The sequence below is a fragment of the Bubalus kerabau genome, chromosome 4 (genome assembly GCF_029407905.1).
Source record: "Bubalus kerabau isolate K-KA32 ecotype Philippines breed swamp buffalo chromosome 4, PCC_UOA_SB_1v2, whole genome shotgun sequence".
NCBI lineage: Eukaryota > Metazoa > Chordata > Mammalia > Artiodactyla > Bovidae > Bubalus > Bubalus kerabau.
Window position 1 is genome coordinate 12,336,911 of NC_073627.1, and position 22,237 is coordinate 12,359,147.

A 22,237-nucleotide genomic window follows, 5' to 3' on the forward strand; every position below is an offset into this window, starting at 1 on the left:
TGAGTTCCTCTTCACTTTCTGCCATAAGGGTGGTGTCATCTGCATATCTGAAGTTATTGATATTTCTCCCGGCAATCTTGATTCCAGCTTGTGCTTCCTCCAGCCCAGCATTTCTCATGATGTACTCTGCATATAAGTTAAATAAGCAGGGTGACAATATACAGCCTTGACGTACTCCTTTTCCTATTTGGAACCAGTCTGTTGTTCCTTGTCCAGTTCTAACTGTTGCTTCCTGACCTGCATACAGGTTTCTCAAGAGGCAGGTCAGGTGGTCTGGTATTCCCATCTCTTTCAGAATTTTCCACAGTTTATTGTGATCCACACAGTCAAAGGCTTTGGCATAGTCAATGAAGCAGAAATAGATGTTTTTCTGGAACTCTCTTGCTTTTTCGACGATCCAGCGGATGTTGGCAATTTGATCTCTGGTTCCTCTGCCTTTTCTAAAACCAGCTTGAACAACTGGAGGTTCACGGTTCACATATTGCTGAAGCCTGGCTTGGAGAATTTTGAGCATTACTTTACTAGCGTGTGAGATGAGTGCAATTGTGCGGTAGTTTGAGCATTCTTTGGCATTGCCTTTCTTTGGGATTGGAATGAAAACTGAGCTTTTCCAGTCCTGTGGGCACTGCTGAGTTTTCCAAATTTGCTGGCATATTGAGTGCAGCACTTTCACAGCATCATCTTTCAGGATTTGGGACAGCTCAATTGTAATTCCATCACCTCCACTAGCTTTGTTCGTAGTGATGCTTTCTAAGGCCCACTTGACTTCACATTCCAGGATGTCTGGCTCTAGGTGAGTGATCACACCATCGTGATTATCTTGGTCGTGAAGATCTTTTTTGTACAGTTCTTCTGTGTATTCTTGCCAACTCTTCTTAATATCTTCTGCTTCTGTTAGGTCCATACCATTTCTGTCCTTTATTGAGCCCATCTTTTCATGAAATATTCCCTTGGTATCTCTGATTTTCTTGAAGAGATCTCTAGTCTTTCCCATTCTGATGTTTTCCTCTATTTCTTTGTATTGATCATTGAGGAAGGCTTTCTTACCCCTTCTTGCTATTCTTTGGAACTCTGCATTCAGATGCTTATATTTTTCCTTTTCTCCTTTGCTTTTGCTTCTCTTCTTTTCACAGCTATTTGTAAGGCCTCCCCAGTCAGCCATTTTGCTTTTTGCATTTCTTTTCCATGGGGATGGTCTTGATCCCTGTCTCCTGTACAATGTCACGAACCTCTGTCCATAGTTCATCAGGCACTCTACCTATCAGATCTAGGCCCTTAAATCTATTTCTCACTTCCACTGTATAATCATAAGGGATTTGATTTAGGTCATACCTGAATGGTCTAGTGGTTTTCCCTACTTTCTTCAATTTAAGTCTGAATTTGGCAATAAGAAGTTCATGATCTGAGCCACAGACAGCTCCTGGTCTTGTTTTTGCTGACTGTATAGAGCTTCTCCATCTTTGGCTGCAAAGAATATAATCAGTCTGATTTTGGTGTTGACTGTCTGGTGATGTCCATGTGTAGAGTCTTCTCTTGTGTTGTTGGAAGAGGGTGTTTGCTATGACCAGTGTGTTCTCTTGGCAAAACTCTATTAGACTTTGGCCTTTTGTATTCCAAGGCCAAATTTGCCTGTTACTCCAGGTGTTTCTTGACTTCCTACTTTTGCATTCTAGTCCCCTATAATGAAAAGGACATCTTTTTGGGGTGTTAGTTATAAAAGGTCTTGTAGGTCTTCATAGAACTGTTCAGCTTCTTCAGCATTACTGGTTGGAGCATAGACTTGGATTACCATGATATTGAATGGTTTGCCTTCGAAATGAACAGAGGTCATTTTGTCATTTTTGAAATTGCATCCAAGTACTGCATTTCGGACTCTTTTGTCAACCATGATGGCTACTCCATTTCTTCTAAGGGATTCTTGCCCGCAGTAGTAGATATAATGGTCATCTCAGTTAAAGTCACGCATTCCAGTCCATTTTAGTTTGCTGATTCCTAGAATGTCGACGTTCACTCTTGCCATCTCCTGTTTGACCACTTCCAATTTGCCTTGATTCATGGACCTGACATTCCAGGTTCCTATGCAATATTGCTCTTTACAGTATCAGACCTTGCTTCTATCACCAGTCACATCCACAGCTGGGTATTGTTTTTGCTTTGGCTCCATCCCTTCATTCTTTCTGGAGTTATTTCTCCACTGATCTCCAGTAGCATATTGGGCACCTATCGACCTGGGGAGTTCCTCTTTCAGTATCCTATCATTTTGCCTTTTCATACTGTTCATGGGGTTCTCAAGGCAAGAATACTGAAGTGGTTTGCCATTCCCTTCTCCAGTGGACCACATTCTGTCAGACCTCTGCAACATGACCCGCCTGTCTTGGGTGGCCCCACAGGGCATGGCTTAGTTTCATTGAGTTAGACAAGGCTGTGGTCCTAGTGTGATTAGATTGACTAGTTTTCTGTGAGTATGGTTTCAGTGTGTCCGCCCTCTGATGCCCTCTCGCCACACCTACCGTCTTACTTGGGTTTCTCTTACCTTGTACGTGGGGTATCTCTTCACGGCTGCTCCAGCAAACTACAGCCACTGCTCATTACCTTGGACGAGGGGTATCCTGACCACCACCCCTCCTGACCTTGAACGTGGAGTAGCTCCTCTTGGCCCTCCTGCGGCTGCGCAGCCACTGCTCCATGGATGTGGTGTTGCTCCTCTCGGCCGCCGCCCCTGACCTCGGGCGTCGGGTAGCTCCTCCCGGCAGCTGTTCTTCAGGCAAGAATACTGGAGTGGGCTGTCATTTCCTTCTCCAGGAGATCTTCCTGACCCAGGGATTGAACCCCAGTCTCCTGCATTGCAGGCAGACTCTTTACCAACAGAGCCACCAGGGAACGTGTATATACATATGTGTGTGTATAAGTGTGTGTAAGGGAGGGGAAATAGGTCAGAAGCCTCCTGAGGAGCGTAAGGTGGAAGCAGGGAGGAGCTGGCCATGACTGGAGCTAGGGAGATGCCAGTGAGACACCTAGGCAGCCCCAGTTCTCCCTGGAACAAGGCTTGATCGCACTTGGCCATTGATTGGGTACAGGAGGCAACAGAATGACTTGCTGGTTCCAGCTGGGTGTATTAACAGGAGGGAGAGGAACGAGCCACTACCAGCATTCAGGAGGGAAAGAGTGTGTATCTGGCTGTGGAACTTGGAGAAAGTTTTCCTTAAAGAATGTTTCAGTGGGAAATATTGAAAGCGGTGCATCAGTGGTTCCCAGCCTCTGGTCCCCTTGGTGTTTGGCCTTCATCCATCCCCACTGCACCCCTTGTCCCCGTGCCCAAGGGTGTTGGTGATGAGCTGTGCCCAGTGAATTCTGTTCAGTTTGGTGTTTTCTTGCGTGGCTCTTCTTTTACCCTTAGAACTTTGTACCTGTTTCTGTTTGTCATAACTAATGAATCAACACTGATACATTATTATCAACTAAAGTCTCTCTGTAATTTATTTGGCTTTCCTGTTTTTACCTATTATCTTCTTTCTGCTCCAGGATCCCCACCCACGATGCCACATTACATTTCGTCATCACATTTCCTTAGGGTCCAAGGAAATGTGACTACGGAATGTAATGATGGTCTCTCAGACTTTTCCTAGTTTTGGGTGACGTTGACAGTTTATAGCAGTACTGGTCAGGGATTTGGTAGACTATCCCTCTCTAGGAATTTGTTTGATGTTTTTCTTATGATAAAACTGGTGTTATAGGTTTTGGAGAGGAAGATCACAGAGGGAAAGTGCCCTTTGCCTAATATCACATCAGAGGTCCATGCACTCAGCATGACTCATTACTGTTGATATGACTTTGATATGGGTTGATGTCCTGTTGGTCAGGTGTCTCCACTTGATATCCCCTTCCCACCCTCATCCTGTTCTCTTTGGAAGGAATTTACTGTGCCCAGCCCACACTTAAAAGGGGAGGAGAGTTGTGCTCCACCTCCCTAAGGGCATACATTAACTGGAATTTTTCTGTATGGGAGACTTATCTATTCTTCCCCATTTATTAATCTGTTCAGTCATTTACTTAATATCAGTATGGACTCATAGATATTTATTTTGTCCTCTGGGTTATAATCCACTACTGTATTTTGTTGCTCCATCTTTGGCCAGTGAAAAGTCTTTCAGTTGGCTCCCGCACTGCTTTGACAAAGTCCCACCCTGGTGGACTTTTTTTTTTAAGCACCTAATTTACTTTCTGGAGCACGGGATGCTCCAGGCTCATCTTGTACATTTCCTGCCTCGGTTCTAAATTCAGGTGTTTTCCCAAGGAGCCCTGGTTCCTGTTATTGGAGGATGGGGTTAGAGACCAAGATCTGGGTGCTGGGTGTGTTCATGGCTGCCGGGTTGTCACTACCTTTAGGTCCTCTCAGGTCACAGAGCAAAGAGATACATGTGCATATACTGACCCCTGTGTATATACACACATCTGTAAACATTTCTGTATGTAACCATCTCGATTTGTGTTAAGCTAAACATGCATTTGCAGTGATATCTTCAGATCTAATTGGTTTTGGTTTTTTAAAAATTTTTTGTTCTTACTGTAAATCTCAAACCAAGAGGTTAGTAACATAAGGTGAAATCAGACAACAGCATGCTTCTGGAGGAAAGCTAATGAATGTGTGTGTACCAGGGAGGGTCTGTTATGCAGCACAGACTTCATAAATACTTGTTGCATGACAGAGCTAGAGCCCTTAATGTCTTTTGTGAGTGATGACTCGGTTGAATAGAAAATTTTGTGGAAGCTGAACTTCTGGTGAATAGTTGTCAAGGAGGTGGAGGGAGAGTGAGGCAGTGGTCACAGAGCAGGGGTTTGGGAGGAGAGAAGTAGGGGCAGCAGCAAACAAATGTTTGAAGGCAGAGGAGCCCACAGAGGGAGAGACAGAAGGTGGCAGAAAGAGGCCAGGAAGGGGCGGTAGTGAGGGCAGAAGCTATGCTGCTCCCACTTTATGGCTTTACAGTTTCTGAGCATTTTTTCCCACATGGATCTAGTTTACTTATTCCTGACAACACCCCTGGTAGGCATCTGTTGTTACCTGAGTGAGCCAAGGCCACTTAGAGGGGGCAGGCAACCCCGTAGAATTCCTGAACTGCTGAGGAGCTGAGCCAGGAGTCCAGGCCCCAGTGTGACAACCGTGGAGCTGGGCTTCCGCCTTGCTTCTCATCCCATTGGCAGGACAGGCTTGGGTGAGATTTCTCATTGGGTTAAAGTCCCACATTATGAAGACTCAGAAAATTTTGGTGGACTTCTAAAAATTGAACAGGCAGTGGAGGTTTTATCTAAGAGAATGGACTTTGGTGTCAGAGTGACCTTGGCCCAAGCTGGTTCCTTTTCTAGCTCTCTGTTCTTGGTGTAGATCTTAGTGTTTTGCTTTGTAAAGTGGGTCTAAGGCTACCTACCTCGTGGTGGTGTGTTACAAGGATTAAACGTGATCCGATTGGTGAGGTGGGAGGACTGAGGGGCTCACAGCTGAGCTCAGTGTTTAAGGAGCAGCCTGCACCGCTGTGGTTTCTGCCCACGTGCTCCTCACTGCGCAGCTGCTAAGGAGCCATTGCCTCCTGTTGGTGGTGCAGTGTTGCATGTGATTGACTGGAAGAAAAGGAGCGGAAATTGCACGTCAAGACAGAGAGCTACGCCTGCTGTTCTCATCAGTTGGTAAGGGGCACAAGTGGTTTAGGTGACTGCCATCCTAAGAGGAGCGCCAAACTAGTCAGACTTAGCTCCCTTTCTGTTTTAAAAATGTTTTGTACCAACCCCTGCCCCTCTCCTGAGTTAAAATGGGAGCTCTCCTCTAAGATCCATGCTCTACCTGAATGTGTTTATGTGAGGTTCCGGTAAATGTAGTTTATACAAAAAACTAGACTTTATGACATATGTCCCATAAATCACTGTTTGTGAACACTACAGAAAATGAAGTGATTCTTGCAAGCCATCATGGCAACATTAGGGTTTCAATAATAGCTCACACATTTTTTTTCCTGACATCAAGTTCATTTCATTCAGAAAGAATATTCTCATAAAAACAATTCTCAGAATCTACCAAGTCAGACCGGGAAGTTGAGGTCATTACTGTTCCCTTCTTTCTAGTAAAGGTGCTCTGAAGCTGAAATGCTTTATTTCTGCATTATGTGGCCTATGAGGCAAACTGCTGGGTTTAACAGACACCGCAGTGGGAAATTCTCTGGACAGATGCTTGCCGCGCAGCCTTTTGCTGCTGGTAACGTCCCTGACTCCTGCTCTGTGCTGCCTTCCCATGGGTGGGCTCACTGGCCTAGTGCTGTCCTGGGTTCCAGGAATAATGAGTCAAATAGAAAGTGCTTCAGCTCCCTGGGGGCCTCACTGGGAGTGGGATTTGGGGGCTGACCTGAAGCCTGGCTCTGACGGCTGGACTTTGGAACTGTGTCTGGGCCGCATTTCCTGTGACCTACATTTGGTCCTTTGTCTCCAGTGCTGATCCATGCCTCCTTTACTCTGTTCAGTGACTCCCTGCTCTCACACAGCCTCAGCTTTTGTTACTAAGTTCTAGAGCTCAGGTCCCTGTGTGAGTTCTGGTTTGCTTCAGATTCTTTTGAATCTTGGTTTTGGGCACCTCATCAGCTCTGCCTTCCTGGGTTTGCTTGGGTCCTGCAATACAGGGTATGGAGTGATGCCCTGAGCGGCGTTGGGTTCCCTGTGTTGTGTCTCCCTCAGATGCACTCCAGAATTCCAGGTGCCAGAAGCGGGCCTGGAGATTGACTCATTCTTCTTACACCTTGCCCGCCTCCCTCACGTTCACCTGGTCCCGCTGTGGGGAAAGAATGTGATGCCCGTGAGCCCCTTGCTCTGCCCTTGTTTATTGCACACTGTCCCAGGACATCAGTCCCTAGTGCCCTATCAGTGTCTTACGTTACTGTGTCTAACTTTGAGACAGTGGATCCTACTTTATGATCTGTTTTTTTACCTTATTAAAATTGCTGATAGTTTTCACTTAACTAAATACATTTTCACTTAAATGAATATATGTGAGAAATGCCAGAATGTCCCTGACAATATTTGATATTTTTTTCTTTGAGAAGAATTTCATGCTAATTAGATTGGTTGATTCTATAGGTTATTCTTTCTTCATTTTAAATGGCATAACTTTATGGAATTGTCTTATGAAATTATGAGCCTATTTTAAATTTAGGAATAGTAAATCAAGCAAATGTGAAAATCTGGCATTTTAAGATTATCCCAATTTTCTACAAGAATATTCATTGCAGCATTTATTCACTTGGTCTGTATTTATTGAGTGCCTGCAAATAACCTAATATCCATCAATAGAGAACTGATTAATTAACTTTTGGTGATACACTAGACTTCCATGCAGCTAGCACACACAGTGAGATGATTCTGTGTGCACTGTTACGGGGAAGTTTCTAAGATGCATTATTAAAGTAAACCCCACACACATATTTAAAAACACCAAGACATTGATTGAGCAGACTATTTGCTGTGATCCTATTTGTGTGTGTGTTTTTTTTTTTTTTTTTATAGTTTAGATTGGTTTAATCTTGAAATGTAATCCAATAAGACTAAACACTAAACACTTCAGGTCCTGTACCAAATAGTAAAATACTCTAAGGCCTTCAGGATCCTTTGACTGATTGACATCAATAAGAGAACCTATTTTTGATGTGGTAAAAGAAATGTGTTCATCTCCAATTACAATTTCAAGCTCCTGCCGGCCAACCCTGTCGGGGAGGCCACAGAGCATCGTCTTCTTTTTTTTTTTTTTTTTTTTTTTAGAGCATCGTCTTCTTTTGTAATTTCACTGTCATCAATAATTCTCTTCAGCTCTTCCATTACACTCTTGTGTACGTAAGCCTCCTTTCTGATCATGACATCATTTTTATAATTGCTGTTGTTGGCATATCTAAGCTTTCCGTCCGGCCGCAACTCAAACTCCAGAAACTCATGTCCAAACTTGCCCTTATGCCCTACGTAGTAGCACAGGTAGAAATCGCTGGCCATGGACATCTTTGTCCCCGAAAAGCCCGCCGAAGGACCGGCCGACGTGACTCCCGGCGCCTGGCAGTGACGTCAGTCGCCCAAGAATGATTCTATTTGTGTTTTTAAGAAACTATTTTTTATATATATATACACACACACACACATATAAAAATAAATGCTTATCTATGTAGAAATATATGGAAAGGTACACAGTTAAGGACGGGCTGGGAGATAGGGATCAGTAGAATTATATTTATAAAAATTTATATTTTCCTGTACTTAATTATTGACTCCTTCTGCATAGCTATTTTACTGTTATCTAAAAAATGATTCTCCTTATGCTATGTCCTCTGTGGGCCTGTTGGCTGTATCTCTGTTTTATTTTTTGGTGCTGGTTCTGAGGCTTGCAGTGTTACATCTCTAACTCACTGCGTTGTGCCTCGAGTAAAGCGTGCCTCTTCACGTGTGTGTTTAGGAACCTGGCACTAGGTGCTTCTGTCCCCCATCCTTCTGCTGTTCACGCACACAGTTTACTTACACATGTTATAAACCCCAGACTACGGTGTTACTATTTTTTAAAAAATAATCAATTATCTTTTAATGAAATTGGAAAATGGAGAGCATCTTTTATATTTACTTGTTTTCGGTCCCCAGCCTTCATTGCTTTGTGTAGTTCTGAGTTTGAGCCTGCTGTCATTTTTCCACTGTCTCAAGAGCGTGCCCTGGCAGTACATTTTTCCAGCTTTTATTTGTGTGGAACTGTCCTTATTTCATCATGATTTTTGAAGGATGTTTTCAGTGGATGTAGAGTTCTGGGTTGACGTTTCTTCTTCAGCACTTTGGAGATGCTCTGTTGCGGTCAGGCCTGCCTTGTTCCTGATGAGAAGTGTGCTCTAGTCTTGTTTTTGTTCCCCAGGATGTAAAATGTATCTTTTTCTCTCCTGCTAGTTTTCAGATCTTTCTTTTTATCTTTGGAATTTAGCAGTTTGATTATGATGTTCGTTGGTGTAGTTTTCTTTGTGATTAGCCTGCTTGTAGTCCCCTGAGATTCTTGATTTGGTGAAAACTATAGTACTACAGCTCAATCTTCCAGACTTCCAATTACATTTATCTTAGATCCTTCATATTGGCCCATGAGGCTTTCTCCCCACTCATACCTTTTTTCCTCCTCTTTGTTTTAATTTGGATCATTTTTATTTCAGTGTCTTCAAGTTCTATCAGTCTGTTATTTTGAAGCGTCTAATAAGTTGTTAAACCCACCCAATGTAGTTGTCCGCCCCGCCCCCCGCCGCCCCCACCCTCCACTTTTTTTGGCCATACTGAACAGCTTATGGGAGCTTAGTTCCCTAACCAGCGGTTGAACCTGTGCCCTCTGCATTGGAAGCACCCCTGCATCCTAACCACTGAACTGCCAGGGAATTCCCACCCCTGGTGACTCAGATGGTAAAGAATCTGCCTGCAGTGTGGGAGACCTGGCTTTCACCCCTGGGTTGGGAAGATCCCCTGGAGGAGAGCATGGCAATCCACTCCAGTATTCTTGCCTGGAGAATCCTCATGGACCAAGGAGCCTAATGGGCTACAGTCCATGGGGTCACAAAGAGTCTGACACGACTGAGCCACTAAGCACAGCACACAATATATTAATAGTTTTCGTTTTGATATTTTGTTTTTCTTTTCTAGAAATTCTACTTGGGTCTTTTTTGTAATTTATTATTTCTCTCTTCTTTGTGTTCATGTTTTTCTCTAAATCCTTGAACAAATAATTTCATTGTTAATATATTGTTTTAAAACTCTTGTCTGTTATTTCCATCATCACTGTCATTTCTGGGTCTGTTTGTCTGGATTGATTTTCTTTTGCATATGGATCACATTTTCTGGCTTTTACTTACATCTGGTAATTGTTGATGGGATGCTGGACACGATGAGTGTTATGTTGTTGAAAATCTGTATGTTACTGTCTTCATTTAAATAGTGTTGAGTTTTGTTATGGAAGGAAGTTAATTTACTAGTGTATCAGCTTCATTATTTCAGGGGTTGTTTTCTGGCTTTGTTAAAGCAGGTCTAGATCAGGGGTTGGCAAAAATAAGACCCACTGCTTGTTTTTGTATATAAAGTCTTTTGGAACACAGCTATGTCGTTTATGTATTGTCCGTGTCACTTTTGTGCTTTGGTGACAAACTTAAGTAGTTGGACAGAGACTGGCCAGCAAAGCTTAAAATACTTACCATCTGGCCCTTTACAGGAAAAATTGGATGACCCCCTTGTAGAGAAGCCTTTGCTCTGAGTCTGTTCTAGCCCTGTGCCTGAGATGTGGCTGCCTTTCTGGGTCAGTGTTCCGCGTGGTCAGTGAGGCCTCTTCACTCTGACTTACTGGAACTTGAATGTTTCCCAGCCTCCTAGAGTCTCGCTGACTGCATGCTCAGCCAGGGACGCAAGGGACCCCAGGTAGATTTCTGGAGCACCATTTCTTGATACTTTCCTGGTACTTGGGCCCACCAATTCCAGCTTCACAAGCTCTGATCTCTGTCTCCTCAGCTCATTGATTCTACCTTTCCCCATTTGGGGCCATGTCTATCCACACAGAAAGCTCAGTGATCATGCTGCTGCTGCTGCTAAGTCGCGTCAGTCGTGTCCGACTCTGTGCGACCCACCAGGCTTCCCCGTCCTGGGATTCTCCAGGTAAGAACACTGGAGTGGGTTGCCATTTCCTTCTCCAGTGCATGAAAGTGAAAAGTGAAAGTGAAGTTGCTCAGTCGTGTCCGACTCTAGCGGCCCCATGGACTGCAGCCCACCAGGCTCCTCCGTCCGTGGGATTTTCTAGGCAAAAGTACTGGAGTGGGGTGCCATTGCCTCATGAGGCTCACCTTATTTGCTTGCTTTCTCAGGGATCACATTCCTGTACTGCATGTACTTTAATGTCTGAAAAAGTGTTTCATATGTTTTATCCAGCTTTCTAGTTATGTATGGTGAGAAGACTGGTCTGTAACTGGTTACTCTCTTTTTCCAGGAAGGGGATGGCTCCCTGGGAAGAGCCAAGAAGGACTGGAAGTGTTGGAGAGATTGATGATGCGTGATTAGATCACCTTTTATTCAGTGGAGTACTAATTGATAGCTGATTCGTTATAATTAATAAATTGTCAGGTGTGTAGTTGTTCTTTTACCCAATGTTATTTTTCCACTGGTGGAATTTTCTTTTCAGTTTAAACAGGGCATTAAAATTTAAGATTACACTGTATCAAGTTGATAGTACAGATTAACTGGGCTTGAGCTTGCATGATCCCTAGACACGTAATTTACAAGTCTGGGTTTAGAGTCCTCCTTTCTCTGATAGAAACATTTGCATTTCATTTGGGCTTTATAAAGCCAGGTAGGTCAGAGGTTGAAACTGAAATAATTGTTAAACATGTAAGAGGATTTAAAAATAAAATCCTTTCCTGTTTGGTGTTAGAGATCTAAATCAGGCACTTCATCATGAAGCCTTAAAGTACCAGATTTGACCTGCTATCTTAATGGTTTAGTTAATTGTACAGAAATTCTCTTTTTCTGTTAATAATCATTAGAGACCTAGAAGGAATTGTCTAATTGCTCTTTTCATTTAGCTGTTTTATTTAAGTGGGTCTAGTCTTACTTGTGGAGAAGGCAATGGCAACCCACTCCAGTACTCTTGCCTGGAAAATCCCATGGACAGAGGAGCCTGGTAGGCTGCAGCCACGGGGTCTCAAAGAGTCAGACACGACTGAGGGACTTCACTCTCACTTTTCACTTTCATGCTTTGGAGAAGGAAATGGCAACCCACTCCAGTGTTCTTGCCTGGAGAATCCCAGGGACGGGGGAGCCACCAGGCTGCCGGTGGGCTGCTGTCTTTGGGGTCGCACAGAGTCGGACACGACTGAAGCGACTTAGCAGCAGCAGCAGCAGCAGTCTTACTTGATTTGATTTTCTTTCTTTTTAAAAATTATGAGGTAAAAATACATAAAACATCCATTTACAGTTTAACTTGTCTTTATAAAAAGATCATCTGTGTACCCCCACCCTGGAAGTCCTTGACATCCCACCCTCATCACAATTACTTCCTCCCTCAGAGAGGTGAATATTGTTCTTACTTTTTTGGGTGATATTTCTTCACTTTTCTTAATGGTTTTCCTCCCTATGCATGCATCTCTAGAAAACTGTGCTTATTTTGCCACTTTGAAGAGTATATGGTTGATATACTGCATTTATTTTTTTGCATTGCTTCTTTTTTCAGTATTACATTTATAAGATTTACCCAGATTATTGAATATATGTGTAATTAATTCATTTTCACTTCCGTGCATGTCATTGCAGGATATGTCATAATTTACTTACCTGTCCCTACTCCTGAATGATGCTGAAGTGAGCCTTCTTATGTAGTCTGGTACGCATAACCTGGCATAGCACATTGGTACAAGATAATCGTATATTCTCTTTTTTAAAAGCCTGTTCTGGTCTTTTGCCCATCTTTTATTGAAATTGTCTTTTTCTTACTGATTTAGGAGCTTATATATATTTTGGATATTTACTGTAAGTGCCTTTCCACTCTGAAACTTGTCTTTCTGCTTTCTTTGTGGAGTCTTTTGACATCTCAGTTTTAATGTCATCAGATTTGTTACTTTTTCTCTTTCATCTTCAAGCTGTTTTCCATTTTGGCTAAGAACTTCTTTCCTGCTCTTTTTCCTGGTAGGATGAAGATGATCCCCTCTCCTGTCTGGAAGGCTCCCTCCCCTTTTGGGTCTTTTATATACTTTGTCTGTATGGTCTATGGAAGGGGTCCAATTTTAATTTTTTCTTTTCCCCCTGTAGATACCTAGTTGTCTTAGTGAATTTTGCTAGAAAGCTCATCCTTCCCTCCGCTGCAGGGCTCTGTCATTTGTCCAGAGACCATGTCAGTTTAGCCCTGTCAGGGGATGTCTGCTCTTTCCGTGGTCACCCTTGCACTGCTCCTGTGTCTTAATTACCAGCTTTATGGAAATCGACTGAGAGAAGTCCCCACACTTGTTTCCTTTGAGAGCATCTGGCTCTTCTGGTTCTTTTGCTCTTCATGTGAGTTTGAGAATTAGCTTGCGAGTTCAAAGAAATAAAATTTGTTGCATGTGATTGGGATTGCATTGAGCCTGTATGTCAATTGAGGAGATTTAACATCTTTACAAAATTGAGTGTTCCAGTCCATGAACATGATGCATCTTCATTTATTTAGGAAGATCTGTGAATTTCCCTAAGTTACATACTTCCCCTGTAGAGGTGTTGCCTATCTTTTGTTCGGTTTCTTTTAAGTACTTGATATTTTCTTGATGCTTTCCTAAGTAGCATCTTTTAAAAATCCATTTTTTTTCCTCATGTACTAGAATGTCGTTCATCTTATATTCAGAGCTCATGGGACCTTCCATCTCATCAGGAGTCCTGGAAGGCCCTGTGTGAGCACAGGCCTGGATGGCACAGCTTCCTGCCTGCTCCCTGTGCAGTGTGTGTATAAGGCTGCTGGGGATGAGATGGCTGTGTGTGTGGGAGATGTGGACACAGAGAAGTCACGCCTTAGCTTCTTACTGGTTTAATACCATTCTAATCGCTGGACCACTTGACAGCTCTTGTTTCAGGCGCTATCATCCCACAGATCAGATTGTGGGCTCCCGGCACCAGCCTTCCCTACTTTCTGTACCTGGCGCATCTCCAGGGAGTTGATGTTGTGAGACATCAGCCCCACTCATGTGCCTTGCTGCATGGCTCTGGGGACATGTTCAGGCTTTGTGGTGACTGGAGCCAAGGAGAGTGGTCCCTCAACAGTTGAATGATCTGTTGCAGGAATGCTTGGTAAGACCTGCCAGTGAAGCCACGCAATCCCAAACTTTCTTTGTAAAAAGAGTTTGTGAAAGTTCTTTAGGCTTTTGAAATGGTATTCTTTTTCTCCCTCCAATTTTCATTATTTATTTATTTTTCCTTCCATTTCTATTGAGATCTAACTGGCCTACAGCACTGCGTAACAGCATTTCCTGATACTTGAAATGCTTATCGCAGTAAGTTTAGTAAATGTAAATCGTCTCATATAGATAAAAAATTAAAGAAATAGAAAAAAATTTTCTCATGTGATGAGAACACTTGAGATTTGCTCTATTAACAATTTTCGTGTATAACATACAGCAGAGCTAATTATATTTATCAAGTTGTAGGCATTACATCCTGGCATTTATTTATCTTATTATAACTGGAAGTTTGTACATCTGATTTTTTTTTTTTTTAAGCCAATTTTAGTAAATTGTGTTTTTAGGAGATTTTGTCTATTTCTTCTAGGTTTCAAATTTAGGAGCATAAAGTTGTTCATCATATTCTCCTGTGATGTTTTTAAAGTCTATAGAACTGTAGTAATTTTCCCTTTCTATTCCTGACATTGAGTGTTTGTAGGTCCATTCTCTTTTCTCACTTCTGGCCAGAGGATTGTCCAGTTTTCAGTCTTTCAAATAACCAGCCTTTGGCTCTGTTTATACGCTATATCATTAATATTTCATTACTTTATTTAAAAATCCTATTTCTTTTCTGCTATCCTTGAATTCCTTTTTTTGCCCTTTCCCCTATTCTTGAGGGGGAAATTCTTGAGATGGATACTTTGTTTATTAATTTCTAGTCATTTGTCTTTTCTTATGTAGGCATTTTATAAATATTTAAATTGAAATTATGATATGTGAATTAAATCTTTAGCTGCAGTCATCAAGTTTTGATGTGCAGTATTTTTGTTATACAGTTCAGTATACAGTTCAGTTTTGTTAAACAGTTCTGAGTTTCATTTTGACTTTATTATGAGTTATTTAAAAGTGTGTTTTGTAATTTTTTAATGTAGAGGAATTTTCCTAGGATTGGTTTTTGATTTCTTGCTTAATTGCATTTTGATCAGAGAACATGTGTGTGATTTCATAATGCAGTAACAGATGTACTGGGCATCCTTAGGGGAGCCATTTACATCATTGTCTTTTGTGAATGGCACCCCCTAGTGTTTTGGATCATGCGACTTGTACAGCTCTCTGAGTGTATGCGTGTGTGTGTGTGTGTGTGTGTACACTCCAAATTTCAGTTCTTTGAAATTTGTTGAGCTTTGCCTTTTGGACCTGTATCGGGTAAATGTTCCTTGTGTGCCTGACCATAATGTGTATCTACAGTTGCTAGGTGCCCTATGTGACCCTCAAGTCAGATATTTTATTTGGCATGTACAGATCATTCACATCTTTACTGATTTCTTTTTTGATTTCTATCAATAATGGAAATGTATTAGAATCTCTCACCATGATTATATCAATAAATATGTCAAATATTTGTGCTCTGTTTATATTTTGAGCCTATATTATTATGTTACACGAATTTAAAACTATGTATCTTCCTGGTGAATTGGAGTTTGAATTGCTCTGAGGTCACTCTCTTTATCCCTAATAATGCTTTAAAGTATGTTTCATTAATATAGTTGCAGCAGTTTTTTACTTGTTTAGTATTTGCACCATTTATTTTTCTGTCCTTTTATATACATCAAATTTTCTTTTCAACCTTATGTTTTTCATATGTCTTTTGTAAACAGCTTGTAGCTAGAGTTAAAAAAAAAAGTCTAGTCTGATGATTTTTGTCTTTTAACTGGAGCCTTTAGTCTGTTTACATTTATTTGGGCTTCAAACTGACATCTTATTTTGTGTTTTTTATTTGTCCAGCCTGTACTCCTCTTGCCGTCCCCTCCCCCCTGCCCAGTGCCTTTTTATGGACTGAAAATATTTTATTATTTAATTTCTTCCCCTTTACTGTTTGTGAGATAACATACTATTTTTCTCTCATTGTACTAGTTCCGTAGCAATGACAGTAGAAATATTCAACAACAATAACAAAAAAAGCATAAAGTTAATCAGGACCTTTATTTAAACTTTTCTCTGGACAGCATAAGCCTGGAAAAATCCCTGTTAACTTTTTATTTCTTATGTGTTAGTATTGTGTATTTTGGGTTTCCTTGGTGGCTCAGACAGTAAAGAATCTGCCTGCAATGCGGGAGACCTGGGTTCGATCCCTGGGTTGAGAAGATCCCCTGGAGGAGGGCATGGCAACCCACTCCAGTATTCTCGCCTAGAGAATCCCATGGACAGAGGAGCTTGCCAGGCTACAGTCCATGGGGTCACAAAAAGTTGGACATGACTGAGTGACTAAGCATAGCACAGCATTGTGTATTTTATTTCTTGTTTTTGTAGGCACAAATAGCTATTATTCTTGCTTTATGCTGCCAGCATTCTTTTAGATTAATGCATGTTTATGACTTTTTAGTCTCATTTCTTTTGGATCTCAGACCTTCCATGCAGGATGACTTTTATCATGACTGAAAGATTTTAGAATTTCTCCTCATGAGGATCTCCTAATGTCACATTCTCTTTGTTAATCTGATAATGTCTGTATTAAGTCCTGGTTCCTAAAGGACGCTTTCCCCACATGTGCATCCAGGACTGGCATTTTCTTTCAGCACCTGAAGTTATTCCACTGCCTCCTGCTTCTGTTGTGGCTTAGAAGCTGCCAAGCAATTCCTGGAGTTCTTCCCACACACTGTTTGTGAAACTCTAATTAGATTTATATTCACTCTCTTTTTTCCATATTTCTCTTCTTTATCTACTTCCTTTTCGTCCTTCTGAGCTGCATTGTGGACAGTTCAGTCGCTCAGTCGTGTCCGACTCTTTGCAACCCCATGAATCACAGCACGCCAGGCCTCCCTGTCCATCACCAACTCCTGGAGTTCACTCAGACTCACGTCCATCGAGTCAGTGATGCCATCCAGCCATCTCATCCTCTGTCGTCCCCTTCTCCTCCTGCCCCCAACCCCTCCCAGCATCAGAGTCTTTTCCAATGAGTCAACTCTTCGCATGAGGTGGCCAAAGTACTGGAGTTTCAGCTTTAGCATCATTCCTTCCAAAGAACACCCAGGGCTGATCTCCTTCAGAATGGACTGGTTGGATCTCCTTGTAGTCCAAGGGACTCTCAAGAGTCCTCTCCAACACCACAGTTCAAAAGCATCAATTCTTCGGTGCTCAGCTTTCTTCACAGTCCAACTCTCACATCCATACATGACCACTGGAAAAACCATAGCCTTGACTAGATGGACCTTTGTTGGCAAAGTAATGTCTCTGCTTTTGAATATGCTGTCTAGGTTGGTCATAACTTTTCTTCCAAGGAGTAAGTGTCTTTTAATTTCATGGCTGCAGTCACCATCTGCAGTGATTTTGGAGCCCAAAAAAACAAAGTCTGACACTGTTTCCACTGTTTCCCCATCTGTTTCCCATGAAGTGATGGGACCAGATGCCATGATCTTCGTTTTCTGAATGTTGAGCTTTAAGCCAACTTTTTCACTCTCCTCTTTCACCTTCTTCAAGAGGCTTTTGAGTTCCTCTTCACTTTCTGCCATAAGGGTGGTGTCATCTGCATATCTGAGGTTATTGATATTTCTCTCTGCAATCTTGATTCCAGCTTGTGCTTCTTCCAGCCCAGCGTTTCTCATGATGTACTCTGCATATAAGTTAAATAAGCAGGGTGACAATATACAGCCTTGATGTACTCCTTTTCCTATTTGGAACCAGTCTGTTGTTCCATGTCTAGTTCTAACTGTTGCTTCCTGACCTGCATACAAATTTCTGAAGAGGCAGATCAAGTGGTCTGGTATTCCCATCTCTTTCAGAATTTTCCACAGTTTATTGTGATCCACACAGTCAAAGGCTTTGGCATAGTCAGTGAAGCAGAAATAGATGTTTTTCTGGAACTCTCTTGCTTTTTTGACGATCCAGCGGATGTTGGCAATTTGATCTCTGGTTCTTCTGCCTTTTCTAAAACCAGCTTGAACATCTGGAAGTTCACGGTTCATGTATTGCTGAAGCCTGGCTTGGAGAATTTTGAGCATTACTTTACTAGCGTGTGAGATGAGTGCAATTGTGCGGTAGTTTGAGCATTCTTTGGCATTGCCTTTCTTTGGGATTGGAATGAAAACTGAGCTTTTCCAGTCCTGTGGGCACTGCTGAGTTTTCCAAATTTGCTGGCATATTGAGTGCAGCATTTTCACAGCATCATCTTTCAGGCTTTGAAATAGCTCAGCTGGAATTCCATCACCTCCACTAGCTTTGTTCGTAGTGATGCTTTCTAAGGCCCACTTGACTTCACATTCCAGGATGTCTGGCTCTAGGTCAGTGATCACAGCATCGTGATTATCTTGGTCGTGAAGCTGTTTTTTGTACAGTTCTTCTGTGTATTCTTGCCAACTCTTCTTAATATCTTCTGCTTCTGTTAGATCCATACCATTTCTGTCCTTTATCGAGCCCATCTTTGCATGAAATGTTCCCTTGGTATCTCTGATTGTCTTGAAGAGATCTCTAGTCTTTCCCATTCTGATGTTTTCCTCTATTTCTTTGTATTGATCATTGAGGAAGGCTTTCTTACCCCTTCTTGCTATTCTTTGGAACTTTGCATTCAGATGCTTCTATCTTTCCTTTTCTCCTTTGCTTCCCTTCTTTTCACAGCTATTTGTAAGGCCTCCCCAGACAGCCATTTTGCTTTTTTGCATTTCTTTTCCATGGGGATGTCTTGATCCCTGTCTCCTGTACAGTGTCATGAACCTCAGTCCGTAGTTCATCAGGCACTCTACCTATCAGATCTAGTCCCTTAAATCTATTTCTCATTTCCTCTGTGGACAGTTTCTTTTTTATCATGTAGATGCAGTTTCTCTTTAGCTATATCTAAGCTGCTATTTGTCATTCACTGAATTTTTCACATTTTGCACTCTGCTTAATTCTTTCAATCCACTGAGTGTTTAATTTTCTGTGTGTGCATTTTAAGAATTAGAACTTTATTTGATTTACTATCAGATCACTTAAAATTTTTTCCCTTTTCTGTGACTGTTTTCAATTTGCCTTTTAGTTCGTTTGACTCAGTGAGCATGGCATTTTGTCACTGTCTAGTATTCCAGTTTGAAGATCTTTGGGTCTTGTGTTTGCTGTTTGTTTTTTATCATTGCCCTTTTACTGTGTTTATATGTGTGCCTTGTTATTTTTTGGTGTGTACTGGTTTGCTTCAGAAGTGATTATCTGTTGGGATTATCTGTTGGCCCAGGGTGAAGGCACTTTCCTCCAGGGTATGTTGTTGTTTGTTCTGCCAGGCAGTTGGTCCTGGTCTGGGACTGCTTTAAACCGTGGTTCATGGCCTGAGGTTCCCTGGGCCGTTTAGAACTGAGAACCCAGCTTGCAAAATGCACGAAGGACACAGAAGACCACATGTATGATTCCATGTGAAATGTCCAGAGTAGGCTTAGGTCAGGGGTGGGAGATGGAGAATGACTTCAGATGGGCATGACGGTTTCTTTTTGGAGGGATGAAAATGTTCTGTTATAAAATGAGATGGTGGTGATGGTGGCAAAACTCTAAATAGTCTAAACTCCTCATTTGTACACTTAAAACATGAATTTTATGATATATAACAAATAACTCATAAAGCTGTTCTGAAAGTGCATGAAGGCCCCCTGTGGCTGCAAGTCCTCAGGGCCATGTTTTGCTCCTCTTTCTCCTTTTCTGGCCCAGGGTGGTGGCTGTGGGTGGACGTGGGCTGGTGCTCTGTGAGAGTAGCCCCTTGGGGTCCTGATTACGTGGAGGGCCTTGCCTCCGAGGTTCCTGCTCTGGGCTGCCTGGGCACCTTGACTTCACCTGAAAATCCCTTCCTATCCACTGCTGCCTCCTGGTCCCCGCTCTCCCTCAGATTTTGACCTTGTAGTTTCTGGCTAGCTTGATAGCTCCTCAGTGCTTTTAAGGAGGTTGTAAATCAAAAGAAAGCAAAAGCGTTTGGCCCAGGTTGCCCCGTCCTTGTCTGCACTGCCCCTGCCTCCCACCCTGTGGTCTGGAAGACCTTGCTGTTGTCACCGGATGTGGAAGGCCTCCCCTGTCCGCTTGTTTCCTGCACTCTTATTAAACATTCCTGGTGCTTTGGGGTAGAAATGCCTTTTCTACCATTTATTAATTAAACAAGTGATGATACACAAATGATAACTCCTCATAAAAGAGTTCCTCAGTTTCAGTGGTTTTGGAAACCAGGGCAATGACTGGCACCAGGGGTTAGAGGTAATTAATCTATTTGTTTCCAAACATCTTCATTTTATTTTTACCAGGATAATTTTAGAAATTGAGTTGATTTGGTAGAGGGATATGGAGTGGGGGAGGGCTTGAAATAAAGCGGCCATGTTGGTATGCTGTTTTTTAATAAGGAAAATAACTGTCACAGTAATTATTACTATGGATTATGTTATTCCCTTTCTTTTTGTTTCCTAGATTTTTTTGCTAGTTTGTGTTAAGCTTTGGTTTTTGTGAATTGCCCGTAGCTGTTTGCCTTTCTTGGTAAGGTTGGGAAAAGAATGGATATAGCTGAGTAAAGACATCACATGTATGAAGAGCGACAGCGGAAGAGCTCTACAGAGGCACTGACAATAAAACATATCAAATAGTACTTCTGCTAAAGTGAAAACACAAAAGGCCATATTTACCAAGTTAGTGAGTTAAAATGAGGTTAATAAAATATTTGAGTTCAAAATTTACAGTATGTTAACTGAGGCTGTCACCAAGTATACCAGCTCCAAGTAAATATAATATGCCTAGCCGCTGTTAACAGAGAAGGCAATGGCACCCCACTCCAGTACTCTTGCCTGGAAAATCCTATGGACGGAGGGCCTCGTGGGCTGTAGTCCATGGGGTCGCTAAGAGTCCGACAAGACTGAGTGATTTCACTTTCTCTTTAACTTGCATGTAAATAATCATGATTTTTAAAAAATGGTATTTCTTTTGTGTGTTGCAGTCTTTTTTTTAAATTTCAGGCTTTCTACTTACTCCCACAAGTTTATATTCCTGTGTGACAAAAGGATGTCGAGTTTGGAGTTATCTGGCTGTTGTTATAGACTCACACGTACACACCCTTTGAAACTGCAAAGCATATAAAAATTTGATCACACAAGGTAGTGTGCTTGCTTCCCAACCCTGGTAGACCTGTAGCATCTTTCAAGTCTATTTCAGATGCTAACCTCTTCATGAATCCTTGTCTCTACCTTTTCCTTTTTAAGTCCCATAGCATTTTATACCTTTTTGTGCCTTAGAACATAAATTAACTTTCATTTTGTAGCTTACTGTTTTATTCTTTTTACCTTTAAAAAAATTTGTAGAAGAAAGCAATATGATAGAAGATGTGAAAAGTTGAAGATGGTAGTCATACTGATGAAATCATGCTGGGAGCTACTTGACTGTTGGTTTCCTTTCCTATCATTTTTCAGGTACATATGTGATCCCATGTTGCCGTCATGGTAACTGTACAGTTTTATGTTTTACTTTTTTTTTTAATGCTTAGTCTCTTTTTTGAATTTGCTATAATATTGTTTCTATTTTTATGTTTTGGTTTTTGGGCTGTGAGGCATGTAGGATCTTAGCTTCCCGACCAGGGATCGAACCTGCATCCCTTGCATTGGAAGTCTTCACCACTGGACCACCAGGGAAGTCCCTGTGTTTTACTTTTTGTACTTACCTTATCATATGCAGTTTTCCCACATTGCTAAATGTTCTTTTCATGAATTTTTGGTGGCTCCTTATTAGTCCACACTGTCGTCTCCTGTTGTTGGCTATTCAGGTTTCGTCTTGTATGGTTCCCTCCCCCCATGTTAAGAATTATTACCTTGGTGTGGATTCTGGAAGTCCGAGAGCAGGAGAAGAGGACCCTTGGAGGGAGGATGTGGAGGAGACTGCAGCCCCTAAGTTCACGCCTCCTCCTTCATGTGCTGCTCTCTTTGCTTGGAGGTTCTGCTGCTGTTACTCTTTCTTCCTGAAACATCTCTGTTTCCCAGACTGTTCTCATTAATACAGTTTTCATACACTTTTTTTTTTCCCAGAGATGGGGACACCTTACTTAGCCAGAACTCATAGATTCATGACAAGGTGCCCCTGTCAGAGTTTGCAGTGAAAAAGTATTCATACTTACATTTTTAGATGAAAAAAATGTTTTATTCATGGAATAATAGCGAACCCGTGCTGCTATGCAATACCTTTTTTTCAGATAGTCACCTTGCAGTGTGCAGCTGGGAGTGTGGGTGAATGGTCTTTAGTGCTTGGCCTGTGGACCGAAAGAAGTGAAAAGTGAGGTTGATGTTGGTCCACAAGATTTTGGCCTTGTTTTTGTGTATTCTTTTACATGAGTTTTACCGTCTTGCCATCTC

At 41.9% G+C, this 22,237-nt stretch overlaps 2 protein-coding genes and 1 long non-coding RNA gene across 3 annotated transcripts in view; 2 read left to right on the forward strand and 1 right to left on the reverse strand.

The window, feature by feature from the left end:
* The window catches only part of RPTOR (regulatory associated protein of MTOR complex 1), a 329,649-nt gene that overhangs the window by 18,643 nt on the left and 288,769 nt on the right, over positions 1-22,237 (forward strand). The window lies entirely within an intron of this gene.
* The window catches only part of LOC129648734 (uncharacterized), a 39,872-nt gene continuing 22,483 nt past the window's right edge, over positions 4,849-22,237 (forward strand). The window contains exons 1-3 of the long non-coding RNA XR_008712858.1: positions 4,849-5,210; positions 10,579-10,674; positions 11,003-11,136. This is a non-coding gene — a long non-coding RNA (uncharacterized LOC129648734). The remainder of the gene's footprint in view (positions 5,211-10,578; positions 10,675-11,002; positions 11,137-22,237) is intronic.
* LOC129648733 (protein mago nashi homolog 2-like) lies at positions 7,507-8,078 on the reverse strand. Its single transcript, XM_055575333.1, has 2 exons — positions 7,780-8,078; positions 7,507-7,744 (listed from the first exon to the last, which is right to left on the reverse strand). Exons 1-2 carry the CDS (start codon positions 8,020-8,022, stop codon positions 7,541-7,543), a joined length of 447 nt encoding a protein of 148 aa, XP_055431308.1. The 5' UTR covers positions 8,023-8,078; the 3' UTR covers positions 7,507-7,540.